Source organism: Girardinichthys multiradiatus, chromosome 17 (genome assembly GCF_021462225.1).
Source record: "Girardinichthys multiradiatus isolate DD_20200921_A chromosome 17, DD_fGirMul_XY1, whole genome shotgun sequence".
NCBI lineage: Eukaryota > Metazoa > Chordata > Actinopteri > Cyprinodontiformes > Goodeidae > Girardinichthys > Girardinichthys multiradiatus.
This window is the reverse complement of record NC_061809.1, coordinates 15,841,966-15,859,832: the sequence shown is the minus strand read 5'-3', so window position 1 is coordinate 15,859,832 and position 17,867 is coordinate 15,841,966. Positions and strand designations below refer to the sequence as shown.

The 17,867-nt window shown below is 40.8% G+C and overlaps 1 protein-coding gene and 1 long non-coding RNA gene across 4 annotated transcripts; one reads left to right on the top strand and one right to left on the bottom strand.

The window, feature by feature from the left end:
• Positions 1 to 4,692, bottom strand: LOC124882740 (serine/threonine-protein kinase ppk15-like). 2 transcript variants are annotated; one of them, XR_007041979.1, is made up of 2 exons: positions 778 to 3,338; positions 1 to 212 (listed from the first exon to the last, which is right to left on the bottom strand). XR_007041979.1 is itself a non-coding variant. In XM_047389262.1 (2 exons), exons 1-2 carry the CDS (start codon positions 3,188 to 3,190, stop codon positions 1,004 to 1,006), a joined length of 1,623 nt encoding a protein of 540 aa, XP_047245218.1. In that variant the 5' UTR covers positions 3,191 to 4,692; the 3' UTR covers positions 399 to 1,003. The 2 variants fall into 2 exon arrangements, 1 of the variants encoding a protein (XP_047245218.1); XM_047389262.1 differs by lacking the exon at positions 1 to 212 and having other exon boundaries at positions 399 to 1,030; positions 1,595 to 4,692.
• LOC124882741 lies at positions 3,665 to 17,234 on the top strand. Of its 2 annotated transcripts, XR_007041981.1 has the most exons (3): positions 3,665 to 3,758; positions 15,559 to 15,680; positions 15,799 to 17,234. It is a non-coding gene; the product is annotated as an uncharacterized LOC124882741 (long non-coding RNA). The 2 variants fall into 2 exon arrangements; XR_007041980.1 differs by having other exon boundaries at positions 15,559 to 17,234.
• The last annotated feature ends 633 nt before the right edge of the window (positions 17,235 to 17,867 follow it).

Sequence of the window (17,867 nt, the reverse complement as noted above, 5' to 3'; positions counted from 1 at the left end):
TGGGGTGGAGGAGGGATGAGCTCAGTTGACAAGCGAAGATGAACATGGTAGAAGCTCCTTTAAAAGCAAGGCGTCGGAAGGTGATTGGATGGAGAATCAGACGGACAGGATGCTGATTGGAAGGCTGGGAGACGCACTGAAGAGTCACTGGAAGGTGGAGGCGGTGAAGGTGAGTCTTTTATTCTGAATTTTCGTCAAAACTCCATTTCAATCTGAAAAGACTCACAAAGAGAGGGATGGCAATTATAAAAGTTTTAATGATGAGAAATCACATGGTTATTTCTTTGGCGCTCGGATCTGGGAGGAAGACATGAATGCTGAGAATGACATAAGCTAAGATGATCATTTGTAAGGCTTAGATTTGAATATGTCTTCCCCCCAAATATAAGGGCCGAGGCCTAATAGAGTATTAGAGGGGCATCTATCAAGAAAGTGGAATGGAATAAGAAAGAAAAAGAGAAGCGAAAGCCGCAGGGAAGATTAAAAGCAGAGAAAAGAAGTTTGTAAATAGGCTATGAAGCAAGGAAAATAATAAAGAAGCAAAGCAGATGGAAGATATGCCGAGAGGGGCAATGTGAGTTGATACCCCTCCACCACGTTAAGGTGGTGGTTCAGTAAAATAACAGCATAAAGCACAGTTCACTAAATTTAATAAACTGCAATGATTGTTGAATAATTGTGTCCAGGTTTAAAATGTATAAAAATCCATCCAAATATATGCATATATATATATAAATATATAATAAAAAAATATAATATAAAATAAAATTTAATTACATTGCTGTCTACAAACTGGATCCCATCTAAGCTGGTATCAAGGCCAAATAAGTTGTAAAATACAATAAAAAAAACAAATGCTCAACTTTTAAAGTTGATGAATTAACCTAACAGGTATTTCTTTTGGAGGAAGCCGGAGTACCCGGTGAGAACCCACGCATGCACGGGGAGAACATGCAAACTCCATGCAGAAAGACGCTCAGTAGGAAGAGTAGTCGTCTTGCAATCAGAAGGACTCAGATGCAGAGGCTGGCTGTGGCAGAAGGTGAAGTTTTAATAATAATAAAGAACTTACGTGGTAGTCATGATAGTGGCGACTGTGGCTCAGTAGTCGTCTTGCAATCAGAAGTTTGTGTATATAATAATAATAAAATACAATAAAAAAACAAATGTTATATTATAAGCACAGTTACTGATTTTCATGTGTTTTTGGGGTACAAAAGCAAAACCCGTTTATGTTGCTGAAAAATTTCTGTGTTCTCTTCCAATATTTTTTTCGGGTTTTAACCTCAACAAGATGTGAGGTATTCTCAGATCTTTTTTCGTTATCTGGGACTGGGGCTTTCGTGTTTTCAGATCCTTTTGTGAGTGGTTCTTTGGTTTTGTGTTGTTTGTTCACCTGATCAGCTCCTTCTGGTGCTTTTGTGTTAAAAATGGCTGGAATACAACGTACAACTTTGCAATTGTTTTTTGTTTTCACATCAGTCACAGTGCTTGACTTTTTGGGTGAACTGGTCTGTATTTTCTCTTGTTCACTTATGTCAGCTGGGTGTAGAGACTGCTTGTCTATATATGTAACAATTGGATTAAATCTTACATGTTTACAAATGCGTTTTGTTGTCATCTCCTTCGTGTTGGTAGTATCAGTCATTGTGGATGTCTTCTTAAGTGAACTGGTCAGAAGTTTCTCATTTTGATCAGCTGTCTGTTGTGTGGAGGCCTCGCTTTTCAAACTCGCAGAGGAAACACCGTTAAATGCCGAGGACGTGGTAGATGAACTTGCAGGGTATACACCGTCAGAACTGGTCTTGCTGCTCAAACTGTCAGAATAAACCCTACGGGGAATAGTGGTCATAAGGTACATGCCATTAGCAGGAGATTTGTAGTTTCTTCCCTTTTTTCGTCTAACCACATTAAACCTTGAGATCCAGCTCGGTGGAGTGGTAATTACGCTGTTTTCAGAACTGGAATCCGATGAACCGGACGGGGAAACTCCATCTGAAGTGGTCGTCTTGCTTTTCGGACATGTTGCTGAACTTTCTCCTAAAGTTTCTCCCTCTGGTAATTTATAGATTGCCATCTTCTCACGGGCTTCACAGACATAAGGACTGTTGCTTTCACAGACAGGAAAATGTTCCATGGTGATAAAAGGGTGTTTCAGTGCTTCATTTGGCGTAATGCGTTTTAATGGGTCTAACACAAGCATTTGTTTTAAAAGATCTATGAAACATAATAAATCCTTTCTTTCATCAGGGGTCATTTTTCCTGGTCGAAGATTCTCTATGTCATCCAGCGACTTTATTTTCCTCTCAAGAAGATCAGGTGAAGGAGACACCAAACTAGGTTTATTATTTAAAGCGTTCATCAAATCGAGTAGGTCTTTCCTTAGCTCCCAATGTTGCTCACCCTCTGAGTCTATTTTTGTATAGAAGTGAAATGGGGTGTCTGCCCTGTCCAAAAGATCCTCCTCCGGGTGACCCACCAGTGTAACAATATTCAGCCATGTTTCATAATCATCTTCCCCGTCGATCAGGTGATCTCCAAGGTAGAGAAAGGCCAAAGTGCACCCTAGATTCCACATATCAACACTTTCATCCACATCTACATTCAAATGATCCTCTGGAGACTTGTAAATCTGAGGGCAACAAACCACATTCCTCATTTGCCTCACAGATGTAAGAAAACTAAAGTCGATTAACTTCACTTTTAGTTTCTTGCGGTCTTGCACCATTACGTTATCTGGCTTTATATCTCTGTGCGCCTTTTTGGAGCGTTTCAGAAACGTTAAAGCTACTAGCAACTGTTCTGTGATAACTCGAATGTCAAACAACTTTAGTCCACCACAGACAACTATTCTTGTGAAATCCTCTAAGGTGATGTCCAGCAGTTCAAACACAAGGCACCATTGTCCTCTGTAGGAAAACTCTTCATAAAATTGAACTATATTGTAGTCTTCTGATCCAAGCCTTTTGATTTCTTTTAATTCCTTTCCTTCCTTTTGGCAATAGTGTCTGGTATGCCGACGTGAAATTTTTATTGCAACAGTCTCTCCTGTTTCTTGCTTTATACACTTGACAACTAGTCCAAAAGCTCCATATCCCATTATTTTTTTCAGGCGATATGTGGATGTTTTGCTGGTTAAAATGGCACCCTTCTCCAGTTGGAAAATTCTCCTAATTCGACCTTTCCTCATTATGAAAAAATGTTCGTCCAAAGATGATCCTGCTTCTTGTCTTCACTCACTGAGGCTCCAGGGTATAATGTCAGTAGCTCTGACGTAATAGTGCATGAACTATCCGCCTTTGAAGTTATGGGGGCGTATCCACGTCATCGCTCACTTTGATAACACATGACGTGGGTGGGGTCACGTGATTCGGATGTTACGCCTCAAGTTCTACAGCCGTCAGATGTTTTGATTCCAACAGCATGTGGTGTCTAAGATAGCAAAAGATGTTAATTCAACATTGATTTATGGTCAGATTGGTTATTTTTGGTTGAGGTTGAAAAGCCAATGTTTATTCCATGTTTAATCACTCATGGAATATCAATGGTTAAAAAACAGTTGTTGAATCAACACGGATATATTTAGGTTGAAATGCCAATGTTAACTAAGCATTGTTTCAATGTACATGGCCTTACGTTTCTTTCTGCGAAAAGAGCGGGAATTCAAATTCTCACGAGACGTGTAGTTTTCAACTGTCAGTCCTGACCGGAGTAGCAGTACTTTTTTAAAGGGAAAGCGGGAAGCTGCCTTTACTAAGGTAAGAGTTTTACTAAGATTAAATAAATAAACTGTATGTGTAATGATTATATAATGTCTCTTGCACTGACTCGGGAATTATTTCGTGTTTTGGGAACTGTGCTGCGTCTTGCCTCATTTGGCGTTAGCTAAGTTAGCTCACTTGTTAGGCAACTAGGCATTCATAAGTATTAAACCTGTTTGTACCACCAGTGTGTCACACCATGATGATGGACTTTATCTAAATATTGTATGTTTTTTGGTTCAAAATATTAATGTAATTTGATTTTATCGGTTGTTAAAAAATAGGAAACTACAGAGACCAGCATGCTTTGCGCCCAACGCTAACGTATTTCGCCTGTGTGTTTCGCTAAACGGGTAGTCAGGAGTGAAACATAACAAGTGCCGATAAGAGTAAGTAAGCTAAAAGCTGTGTGAAACAGTGTGTATTGACTCAAAGTTAGATGGCATAAATTTGGAGAAATTGCTTGAGATTTGATTCCGCTTAACCAAAGGAAAGGAGGGAACGACTCTGGCGGCGATTATACATATTACTCCGATCTGGGAGAACTACCACAATGTCACTCGGTGTACAAGCGTTACACTGATAAAATACAAACTCATGATGCCAAACACCGACATAAAAACGCAAAGTTAAAGTCAACTGGTGATTGGACATGGAATTTATCGGCAACCGAAGCAGGGTCGGGAAAGGCTAAATTACGAATATGAATGTTTTTTGTTTGCAATCATTTTAAGATATGTTTAATTGTTAAATTTGCTCATTCAAGTGGCCTCATGGCTGCTGCCCTCGTCTTTGAGGCTTTATCGGCCCCTGTCTGGGATTAGTTTTAACCTTGTATGGTGGGAACCCCTTTATAAGTCCTACATCAGTTGATGATTGGGACCACAGTTCAGGTGGGACAGCAGCTAGGGCAGGGTGCATGTTGCTCTCTTTGCTCTCAGCTAAGCCCTGTATTTGTCCCTCTGCCCCATCTAAATGTGTCATTGGATGGACTTTGACTGTCCACCCTAGAGTGAGCTTCCAGATTCCTGTATTAGGATCCACTTTCGACAGTGTCAGTGCTGTTCCTGCAGAGGTTTAAAGCCTCTGTTTTTCCAAATTCTTATTATTCTTTTTTATTATATTTTATATGTCCTTATTACATTTAAAAATGAGATCACTATTTTTGGTAGTTGCTATTATTTTAAATAATGCTTGGTTTAGTTCTTATTAAAAATAAAAACTCCCTCACTGATGAACACAAAAAATGAAGGGCATATTATATCTTAGTTTATCTTACCCAGTTTTATAGATACACCGTCCAGTTTCAGTCAGCTTTGTATTTAGTTCAAGTAACTAAAGTTTGTTTCAATTAACTCAAATTTTCTCTATTTCAGTCCAGTCCAGTAATTCTGTTAAGGTTCATTACATCTTATGTTAAGTTTGAGTCTAATTCAATCATTTTGAACCTGACTGGAAAAAGTCTAAACGTCTGTTAAAATCTTTTTGTTTTACCATAGAGAACTGACCTAATATTATTATGGTAATGTTCAGGACTCTAATTATTACATAACATGAATCAGACATTTATTTCACAAAAACAGAAAGTCAAACACAGACATTTGGCCACATGAAAGTTTAAATAACCTGTTTGTAAAAGAATTGTGAGAAATTGAAGACGGGTCTATGAACTTTCTTATGGTTATCAGTATTTTCAATACAGGTAGAACCTTTGCCATCTTTATATGATTTTTCGAAAAAGATTCTGGAAACCTTATTAAGATATAAATTTGGCAAAGATCATCAGAACATCAGACCTTTATTAGCGCTTTTAAGGTCCCTCAAAGATGCATTACAATGAAATCAGTAATTCCCATTCACACATTCACACACTACTTACTTATTTCTCTGTCAGAGTCATTTTATTTGCAAAAAGTTGAACATAATTTGACTTCTATTATTCTTAAAATGCACATTGTTTCCTCATAACCCCTTTTGTTTCCACTAGGTCTGTTTTGAACGCTTCAATTCTTTTTTTATTCACCAAGAATCAATAAGGTGGTCTTAGTGGGGTCCACCTTAAAGGTATTGTCTGTTGGGTGTCATGTTATTATTGTCAGGTCAGTGAGGTTCATAAGTCAGTCAAAACCTTGGTCATTTGGTCTGTGCATGTTTCATAGATCCAGCCTATGATTAGTCAGCAAAACTTCCACCTATAGGAGAAAAATTGATTGTTAATAAATGAGCTGCATTTCCTAGGAACACTGTCTTCCTCCTGGATGAGCATCACCTGTTGAAAAACTTTCATCATTGTTTGTTTCACATATTCAATCAGATCTTTATATTATACCAGTAGGTGAAGTTGTTAGTATCTCATGTAGACTGACATATACTGTTGCATTTGGAGAGGATCTCAGATTAAATAAACATAGTTAGAGCTTCAATCCAGGTTCATTTTGTGTCTGCAGACTTTAGCCAATTTTTCTTTTTTTTATATACATAAAGAGCAAGATTCAAAACATTTTCAAATGGCAGATTGAAAGATGTGCATTCAGGGACTGAGAGGTCCCCTTTGAAATTATAATCTGGCAAGGTTTTTTATTGTCTCTTGAATCTTTTGAATGCATAATCTCTAGTTTAAGATCCCCATGTAGTTTTATGATTTCAGTGATAATTAAGTTACCTGAAAATCTGTATTTTTATGCCATCGTGTACATATTTCTGTTAAATCAGAGCTTTATCTCTGTCCCTTCCCCATTGTTCTTTGTTATTTTTCTCTTTTTAGTTTTCATTATTTCTAATTTTAGATCCCCTTGTAATTTTAAGACATCCTTTGTATCTAATTTGCCCAAAAACCCATGTTTTTTATTTTTTATTGCATCTATGACAGATCATACCTGCTTTTTTTACATAGTTCTCCATAAACTTTACATCCCATTCTAAGTCAATTAGTTTACTTTGTTTCTTCCCCATTATGTTTTATGTTAGTTTAATTATAGTATGAATGTCCCAGATAAAAGGTCACTGGCATGAGACTTTAAGGAGAGGACATTAACACGGCTTTCTACTGCGACTAATTCGCAGCGGTGTTAATTTTCTGGAATGAAATCCGACCTGAATCTCCAAAGTCACCAGTACGTAGTTTTAATCTGGGCAAAAGAAAACACAGGACTAGCAGAATCCTGCTATGATTCTATTAAAATGCTTAGTCCTCCATACACACACAACACAGTCACACAGTTAGTTTCAGGTACCTTGTAATTTTTCTAAGTTAACTTGGTGTTATTTTATGAGCTCAATTTACTCTGTTCTTTTTACTTTTATAGCGCTTATTCTATTCCCTCGCAGGGGAATAACCCTTAGTCGTTTTATTTGGCCCCCTTCTTGGCGGGGCCCTACCTTAATTTGTCACTATTCCTTTCACGGTGGAATAAAACCATACCAATGCAGCGTCCTTACCGGCGACGCACTACCAACGACTTTTAAGTACTTTTCTTCTTTTATTTATATAGCGCTTACTCTATTCCCTCGTAGGGGAATAATCCTCAGTCGTTTTCTTTAATCCCCTTCACGGCGGGATTGTACCAAATTTGTCACTATTCCTTTCACGGTGGAATAAAACCATCCGAATGCAGCGTCCTTACCGGCGACGACTGTTAAGTACTTTTCTTATGAACTGTATTTTAAAACTGTCTCACCTCAGAGTTGACTTCTTGGTGACTTTCTGGACCCTGTGAGAGTCACCCCGCACCGAGGAAGGCGATAACCCACTGGCCAGGTGTGAATTCACGCACACCGGGACTTTCAGCCACTCCGGCTAATGGAGGCTGTGCAGCGGTGCTTCGCTCGACGTCAGGCTTCCCCCACGGATCCCAGAGTCACTGTTAAAGCAAAGAGAAATAAGGTTATTGAATTAATCCGGCTACAAAGGTCCAATAAATGTTAGGTATTATTCAGTCAACTCAGAGGTAAGAACGATACAGAGTCAGTTTTACTTGTGACAAGGGTAGTCCACTTTGCAGTGCAACTACAAAGTTTTTGACACCCTATCTCTTTATTTATATGCACAGTTCAACAAACAGTTCAGACAGTGTGTGTGTGTGTGTGTGGCTGGTAGGAGGCTGGTTCTCATGGGAAATAGATAACAGGGATTTCACACACACGAGGGAGGACTGCACTCAGAGACAAGCTGCATACCAAAGAGCAGACTGCAGGTGCATTACAGCACAAAGTTTTTACATGAGTGATAACAAGTCCTCGCACTCATCCAACACTATTTTATCTTATAATCATTCAAGATGTGTGTGAGTAATGATCTGATGAGTTGTCTGCAGGCAAAGATATAAATGGAGCTGAGCTTGCAGGAAAGGAAGCAGTCCAGTTGAGGAGGTCATAAAGAGGGGTTGATTGTACTGAACAAAAGGGCAGAGCTGACCCTGGAAGATGGAGGGGACTGTGGGAATGTGTTTGTTAATGAATAAAGCTGTTTATGACCTGTTTACGATGCAGCTGTTGTTTCCCATCCTTTAGAGAACAATGTTTTTGTAAATAGGGACCCCCAAAGATAATAAAAAGAGAGGTGCGGGCAGATGCTGTTCAGAATGGTTGGGAGACTTGTAACTGAACACATCTCTGACCGTTCTCCTCGTACGAGTAAAATAACTAATACTTTGTCTCTCTCTTCTTTTCTGTGTTAAGTATTGTAGGTTGTTTAAACCTGACAGATTCCACTCAATTTTTCGCTACCTTCAGCATCTTTAATCTATTCTAGTTAAAACACTACAACACCTAGACACTTCAAACCTGGACTAGATTATTCTAAACTGATAGCAGAATAATTAAAACCAAGTTTGTGATTTGGGAAACCTTTCTCTGATTTGTGAAATGTCAATAAAGGGTGATTTCAGCATTTTTCTAGTACCTATATCACACTAGAACTGGTCCAGCTTCAAAACTGTTAGGAATAACATTTATTAATATGCTCATAGCTGTTTTTCCCATTTATACTATAGTGAAATAAAGTATAAGTTCTAATGTTTCCCTTTTGTTACAATAGGATAAGAATACTCATAGACATACAGTACAAGGGTAAATGGCCCAAGGTTTGTCATAAATGACCTGAAGCTGGGGCACTGGGGTTGATAGTGGAGCAGCTGGTATAACTGGTTTGATTAGAAAGCTACAGCACACTTAGATTAAGGATGGACACCCGCTACTACACAATCTAACAGATAGACACCACAATGGTGACACATAGTCTACTGATAATCACTGAGGGAGAGAACATCCATTGCATTGGAGTGCCAGATATAAAACTACATGTGACCTTCTATTGAGGCTCATCGTCATCCTCTAACAGACGGCGACGGTCCGAGACGGGAGCCTCAGCACTGATCTCTGTAATCATTCCTCTGCCTTAATTTAGATTAAAAAGAGCTAAACGTTAGAAACTGGTTGAGAGTCGTTCCTTTAAGAGTCTTTAGATAGAGTGGTGACTGTTTCCGGGGTCCAAGGACCGGTGGAGCTCCAAGGCGTCTGACCGCCAACAGGGGGCGGCAGCTTTGGACAAAACTACAACACCTAGACACTTCAAACCTGGACTAGATTATTCTATTGTACTGGCTAAATAATTAGAGCAGAATGAAAAGAGAAGTCAAAATAGACAAATATGTGTTGTAGTTTTTGAGCTGGACCAGTTCTAGTGTGATCCAAATGCCAAAAAAGTGCTGAAATCACCCTTTATTGGAGTTTCACAAATCAGAGAGGTTTCACAAATCACAAACCTGTTTTTAATTATTCTGCTATCAGTTTAGAATAATCTAGTCCTGGTTTGAAGTGTCTAGGTGTTGTAGTTTTTTAACTAGAGTTGATTAAAGATGCTTGAGTAGAATCGCCCTTTAGCATTTCCTGAATTGCAAACCAACTTCAGCTTCGTTGTTGATAGTGATTTTTTTTTTTCTGTGTGTGTTTTTAATGCAATAACATTTTACTTGAGATTTGTGAGGTTTTTGCAAATGAAATAGATATTTAGTAAGATTTTATTAGAAACATGTTGGTGTCTTACAGTCTAAGTAATATCAGAATCAGCTTTATTGCCAAGTTCGTACATACAAACAAGGAATTAGACTCTGGTACACTTTGCTCTCGTTTTAAAAAAATTTTTTTTATATAACTTTGCTTTCTTACTATCACGTGCTACCATTCATACAACACTGTACTAAATCTTGCTCATGAATGGCAACATTTTCTATATTATCTTTCTTTTTCATTTTTGTTTTAGGTTCTGCAGGAGAAGTAAAAGGCCTTTATCACAAAAAAGAAAAAGTAAGACTGCACTAGTTGACACCACCTCAGTTTTCTCATCTCACTACGTCTTCTTATTGGTCCAAGAGATGCCAGGTCACTAGACTTGTTAGTGACATCCAAAACGACATACTTAAAGAATATAGGAATGCACTTGAGGATCAGATGGAAGAAACTGAAAATATGGGACCACAGCACACAACATCTACTGTACAGACACTAGATACACCTTCAACTTCTCAACAGGTTGAAGGGGATCAGTCAGGTAGTTGTTTAGTTGTGAATGATGAGGTCAACACGGTGGATGTCAACATAGAAAATGCCAATTTGGATTCTAATTTCGCTGAGGACGAAGTTAGTTCAGTTTTCTTTATTGACAGCAATGACACTTGTGATATTGAGGCTAGTGAGGATGAGCCTAAGGAAGATATGCTAGTAAGGAGTCTTAGATATTGGGCTACCTCGTTTTCCATCAGCATCGTTGCATTGTCTGCCTTGTTCTCAATCCTGAGAGTCTTTCACCCTTTGCTCCCTAAGGATGGGCGAACACTTCTAGGTACACAGTCTCATGTAAGAACTTGTAAAATGGAGGGTGGTGAATATTACCATTTTGGTTTGGAGCAAGGAATTCTATCGAGACTGAAGTGTTTGTGTTTGCCTGATGCCTCAGCACTCTGTCTGTACAGTTCAACATAGATGGCCTTCCACTTTTTAAAAGTTCAAAACTTCAGTTTTGGCCAATACTTGGATTTCTAAAGAGTGACTGTACCCATTCACCATTTGTTGTGGGTATCTTTTGTGGTTTAAGCAAGCCAAAGTCATTTTTTGAGTATCTTGAACAGTTTGTGAATGACCTCAAAAGGGTCCTGACAAATGGCATTTTTCATAATGGTAAGCGGCTTCAGGTAGTAGTCTGTTCATTTATTTGTGACGCTCCAGCCAAGGCCTACATTAAGAATGTTAAGTCAAATAATGGATACTGGGGATGTGACAAGTGTGAGCAAGAGGGTGTGTGGATGGAAGAAAATGACTTACCCTGAAACAAATGTGAGACTCAGAACAGATGCAAGTTACTGTGCTATGTATAATGAGGAACATCACTTAGGACAGAAACTCAGTCCTTTAACAGACGTGAATATGGTTTCAATGTTCCCAATTGATTATATGCATCTATGTTGTCTTGGTGTTACAAGAAAACTACTTAATATGTGGCAAAAGCGAAATTTAACTATCAGGCTTTCTTTGCAGATCCGCAATAGTATATCCAATAAGCTGTTGAAGTTACGATCCCATACCCCTTGTGAATTCAATCGCAAGCCAAGGGGTTTGAATGACTTAGATCGTTGGAAAGCTACGGAGCTTCGGTCATTCATGCTCTATTGGGGCCCTGTAGTTCTGAAGGATTCCTTCCCGAGTGAGTTGTATGACAACTTTATGATGTTTTTGGTGGCTGTGTATTTGCTTCTCTCTCGTAATATTTCTAGCCAAATGATTGCATTTGCACAGGAATTGATGATTTCCTTTGTGAAACATTTTGGACAATTGTATGGCAGAGATGAAATCTTGTTCAATGTACACCAGCTCATTCATCTGGCTGATGCGTATAAAAAATTTGGTTCTTTAGATAATATTTCATGTTTTCCATTTGAAAATTATCTTGGCCAAATTAAGCATCTTTTGCGTAAACCACACCAGCCACTTCAGCAGTTAGTTAAAAGGATGTCTGAAATGCAACATGTTGTGGTTACATTTCCAAAAGATCAACCAGTCTTGCATAAAATCTATACTGATGGTCCACTTCCAGAACATTTCAGTGGTTGCTTACAGTATAAGAAGTTCTCCAGCAGTCGGTTTACCTTGGCCGTTGAGCACTGTGTTGTAGTTGGAAATGCAATTGCTTTGGTGGAGAACATAGTACAGGTAAAGGATGAGGTGTATGTTGTATACAGATTTTTCAAACACAAGGAATCATATTACACTTACCCATGTGAATCATCATACTTGGGTACTTACAAAGTTAGTAATCTGTGTGACAGTATTGGGTTTACCAAACTTGGTTGTATCCAACAAAAGTGCATTCTTTATCCATGGTCTGGTCAAAACTGCCTAATTGCTACTCCTATTGTACATGTACATTAGTTTATTGTTGAGGATGTATAATCTTTTTTATGATAAACGGGGCAGCCAGAATAATCACAATCCAATTTAAAATAGCTTTTTAAGTAGTCATAGTTTATGGCGGGTTAAAGGGGACAAAATTAAATACATAAATATATCATGAAATAAATAAATAAATGCATCAAGAAATAATGAAATGTAAAATATAATGATTAAATGTACCATTAAATAAATAAATATACTTTTTAAAATTATGACATGAAGTAATTGTCTTTTTTAAAATAAATTCATTTTAAATATACATTTTATTATTTCACTTTATTATTTAACTTCAACTTCACCCATCAAACATAGTGGGTGGGATTAGGGCGGCCTCCATAGAGACCCTGTTTGGATTCTTCTCACTGAGAAAGACAAGACAACTTCTTCCTGGTTTTCTTTGACTCTAAGGTCAATATTTCCGCTGGAAAAAGCGGAAATAAGTTCAAGAACATGTTGCAATTTATTTACCACGCGCTGGTTGAGTAACCCCAGCCTCTATATTCCTAAATTATTTCATGACATATTTATTTATTTACTTTTGTCCCCTTTAACACTCCATAACAGTTAACATTAAACTGAATTTTCATTAATCCCTTCATGTTTTATTTTTAAATTTTTTGTTTTATCAAAACGACTGTAGAATTCAAATGTATTCGTACTTGTCGTCTTTCGCTTTATCCGGGACCGGGTCGCGGGGGCAGCAGACTCAGCAGAGACGCCCAGACGTCCCTCTCCCCAGACACCTCCTCCAGCTCCTCCGGGGGGAGCCCAAGGCGTTCCCAGGCCAGCCGAGAGACATAGTCCCTCCAGCGTGTCCTGGGCCATCCCCTGGGCCTCCTCCCGGTGGGACGTGCCTGGAACACCTCCCGAGGAAGGTGTCCAGGAGGCATCCGGTATAGATACGGAGGAAGCTCATTTCCGCCGCTTGTATCCGGGATCTCGTTCTTTCAGTCATGATCCAAAGTTCATGGCCATATGTGAGGGTAGGAATGTAGACCGACCGGTAAATCGAGAGCTACGCTTTTCGGCTCAGCTCTCTCTTCACCACAACGGACCAGCACAGCGCCCCCATTACTGTGGCAGCCGCACCGATCCGTCTGTCGATCTCCCGCTCCATTCTTCCCTCACTTGTGAACAAGACCCCGAGATACTTAAACGCTTCCACTTGAGGCAGGAACTCCCCTCCAACCTGAAGAGGACAAGCCACCCTTTTCCGGTCGAGAACCATGGCCTCGGACTTGGAGGAGCTGATCTTCATCCCAGCCGCTTCACACTCGGCTGCGAACCGCCCCAGTGCATGCTGTAGGTCTTGGCTAGAGGGGGCCAGCAGGACCACGTCATCTGCAAAAAGAAGAGACAAAATCCTCTGGTCCACAGACCAAACCCCCTCTGGCCCTTGGCTGCGCCTAGAAATCCTGTCCATAAAAGTTATGAACAGGACCGGTGACAAAGGGCAGCCCTGCCGGAGTCCAACATGCACCGGGAACAGGTCCGACTTAGTGCCGGCAATGCGAACCAAACTCCTGCTCCGCTTGTACAGAGATCGGATGGCCCCTAGTAAAGGGCCCCCGATTCCATACTCCTGGAGCACCGCCCACAGGGCATCACGAGGGACACAGTCGAATGCTTTCTCCAGGTCCACAATACACATGTGGACCGGTTGGGCAAACTCCCAAGAACCCTCGAGTACCCTGTAGAGGGTATAGAACTGGTCCAGTGTTCCACGGCCGGGACGAAAACCACATTGCTCCTCCTGAAGCTGGGGTTCAACTATCGGCCGGACTCTCCTCTCCAATACCCTGGCGTAGGCCTTACCAGGGAGACTGATGAGTGTGATCCCCCTGTAGTTGGAACACACCCTCCGGTCACCTGGGTGATGAAAGAGTCCAACCCCGAGTCCCCAGCCTCTGTTTCCACCAGGGAATGCGTGATGGCAGGATTGAGGAGATCCTCGAAGAACTCCTTCCACCGGCCGATAATGTCCTCAGTTGAGGTCTACAGCTCCCCACCCCCACTGTAAACAGTGTTGGCGAAGCACTGCTTCCCCCTCCTGAGGCGCTGGATGGTTTGCCAGAATCGATTCAAGGCCAACCGGTAGTCCTTCTCCATGGCCTCACCAAACTCCTCCCATGTCCGAATTTTTGCCTCTGCCACAGCCCGGGCCACGGCTCGCTTGGCCCCACGGTACCCGTCAGCCGCCTCAGGAGTCCAACAAGCCAACCACAGCCGACAGAACTTATTCTTCAGGTTGACAGCGTCCCTTACTGCCAGTGTCCACCACCGGGTTCGGGGATTGCCGCTGCGACAGGCACCGCAGTCCTTACGGCCGCAGCTACGGGCAGCAGCATCGACAATAGATGCGGAGAACATGGTCCACTCAGACTCTATGTCTCCAACATCCCTCGGCATCTGGTCAAAGCTCTCCCGGAGGTGAGAGTTGAATACATCCCTGGCCAAGGGGTCCGCCAGACGTTCCCAGCAGACCCTCACTATGCGCTTGGGCCTGCCAAGTCTGTCCGGCTTTCTCCTCCTCCAGCGGATCCAACTCACCACCAGGTGGTGATCAGTGGACAGCTCAGCCCCTCTCTTCACCCGAGTGTCCAAAACATGCGGCCGAAGGTCTGATGATACGACAATAAAGTCGATCATTGACCTCCTGCTAGGGTATCCTGGTGCCAAGTGCACTGATGGACACCCTTATGTTTGAACATGGTGTTCGTTATGGACAATCCGTGACTAGCACAGAAGTCCAATAACTAAACACCACTCGGATTCAGATCGGGGAGGCCATTCCTCCCGATCACACCTCTCCAGGTGTCACTGTCGTTTCCCACGTGGGCGTTGAAGTCCCCCAGCAGAATAATGGAGTCCCCAGGAGGGGCACTATCCAGCACCTCCGACAGGGACGCCAAGAAGGCCAGGTACTCTGCACTACCACTCGACCCGTAGGCTGAAATGATAGTCAGAGACCTCTCCCCAACCCAAAGGCATAGGGATGCGACCCTCTCATCCACTGGGCTAAACCCCAACAGCTGAGCTGGGGAGCGACAAGCAAACCCACCCAGCCCGCCGCCTCTCCCCGTGGGCCACTCCAGAGTAGAAGAGAGTCCAGCCCCTCTCGAGGAGATGGGTTCCAGAGCCCACGCTGTGCGTGGAGGCGAGCTCGACTATTTCTAGTCAATTTCCTTTTGTCATTTTTAAATTTTTTTATTTTGGTCTATAATTAATTTGTCCTTTCCTAAAGACATTGTAGGGAACAAAGTACTAACACAGCTTGCCCAAGTACTCATCGAGATAAAACAGATATCAAAGGTCATGCAGATTTTTAAAACTCAAGTTGCTGCGATTACAACAGAGATTGGTCTTGAGAGAGATGCTTCTCAGAAAGACTTCCCAGTTGCTCTCCCACTCATGAACGAGGACCAGTTTGAGGAACTAGAAGCAGCACTGAAGGACACCTCAGTTCGCCAAAAAATGGTAAATTTTAAGTTAACCGTTTTTGGTTTGAGTACTACATTATTATTTCAAATTTGTTCTATTTTAGTTACATTTAGATTTTGACAAGATTAACCTTTTTTTTCCTCTTTAAATTAAGGTTACTCGTTTGGCATTGGTTGGAGGGACCAACGCTGACAGTATGATCCGAAGGATGTTAACTGCAACCCTTGCAAACAGCCTGGCCAGCACTTGTAATTGGAAGGGCAAAGGACAAAAGAGGGTCTTCAAAGACACTGTTGCAGGACTGCATGTTTGGTGAGTTTGGAACCTAAAGACGGACAGCACAGAAAGAAAATCTGTTAGTTTTACACTTATTTTTTGGCACAAACATTTACAATCTGGTTTTGTAATACATAGTTTAGTTGTATGTATTGTTACTTGATGTAATTTACTTCTATAGACTATATTAAATTACGAATTAAATAAGTATAGCCTAATCATTATTTAAGAAATTGTGTATCTTGAAATAATCTCCAGACCCCCAACTTGGTGCCTCGCAAATCCCCTGTAGGTCCCAACCTCCACTTTGGTAACCACTGGTCTAGTGCATAGGTCTGGGCAAAAAAATCAAATAAATATTGAAAAACAAATGCTCAACTTTTAAAGTTGATGAATTAACCTAACAGGTATTTCTTTTGGAGGAAGCCGGAGTACCCGGTGAGAACCCACGCATGCACGGGGAGAACATGCAAACTCCATGCAGAAAGACGCTCAGTAGGAAGAGTAGTCGTCTTGCAATCAGAAGTTTGTGTATATAATAATAATAAAATACAATAAAAAAGCAAATGCTCAACTTTTAAAGTTGATGAATTAACCTAACAGGTATTTCTTTTGGAGGAAGCCGGAGTACCCGGTGAGAACCTACGCATGCACGGGGAAAACATGCAAACTCCATGCAGAAAGACGCTCAGTAGGAAGAGTAGTTGTCTTGCAATCAGAAGGACTCAGATGCAGAGGCTGGCTGTGGCAGAAGGTGAAGTTTTAATAATAAAGAACTTACGTGGTAGTCATGATAGTGGTGACTGTGGCTCAGTAGTCGTCTTGCAATCAGAAGTTTGTGTATATAATAATAATAAAATACAATAAAAAAACAAATGTTATATTATAAGCACAGTTACTGATTTTCATGTGTTTTTGGGGTACAAAAGCAAAACCAGTTTATGTTGCTGAAAAATTTCTGTATTCTCTTCCAATATTTTTTTCGGGTTTTAACCTCAACAAGATGTGAGGTATTCTCAGATCTTTTTTCGTTATCTGGGACTGGGGCTTTCGTGTTTTCAGATCCTTTTGTGAGTGGTTCTTTGGTTTTGTGTTGTTTGTTCACCTGATCAGCTCCTTCTGGTGCTTTTGTGTTAAAAATGGCTGGAATACAACGTACAACTTTGCAATTGTTTTTTGTTTTCACATCAGTCACAGTGCTTGACTTTTTGGGTGAACTGGTCTGTATTTTCTCTTGTTCACTTATGTCAGCTGGGTGTAGAGACTGCTTGTCTATATATGTAACAATTGGATTAAATCTTACATGTTTACAAATGCGTTTTGTTGTTATCTCCTTCGTGTTGGTAGTATCAGTCATTGTGGATGTCTTCTTAAGTGAACTGGTCAGAATTTTCTCATTTTGATCAGCTGACTGTTGTCTTTTTTCTTGTTTTCCATCACTGACAGTTGCATTGCTGCTGGTAAGGTGGCTGCTAAAGGGCTTTAGTACAGTTTGTGTCTGATCACAGAATTCACCTTCAGGTGTGGAGGCCTCGCTTTTCAAACTCTCAGAGGAAACACCGTTAAATGCCGAGGTCGTGGTAGATGAACTTGCAGGGTATACACCGTCAGAACTGGTCTTGCTGCTTAAACTGTCAGAATAAACACTACAGGGAGTAGTGGCCATGAGGTACATGCCATTAGCAGGAAATTTGTAGTTTCTTCGCTTTTTTGGTCTAACCTCCTATAAATAAATAAAAATACTGCAGGGCCAGATCATCAGTATGATAGTTTTTCACAGAGAAAATAATCAGACTGTTACCATACAGCACCTGTATGTTGAACCCAAAACAGGGAAATCTTCCACCTCAATCATACTGTCAGGAAGACAGCTTCAACAGTTTAAAGGCAGTACACCTCATGTGTCATTAACTAAACCTGTGGGGGGGTCAGTGGAAAGAATTAGAA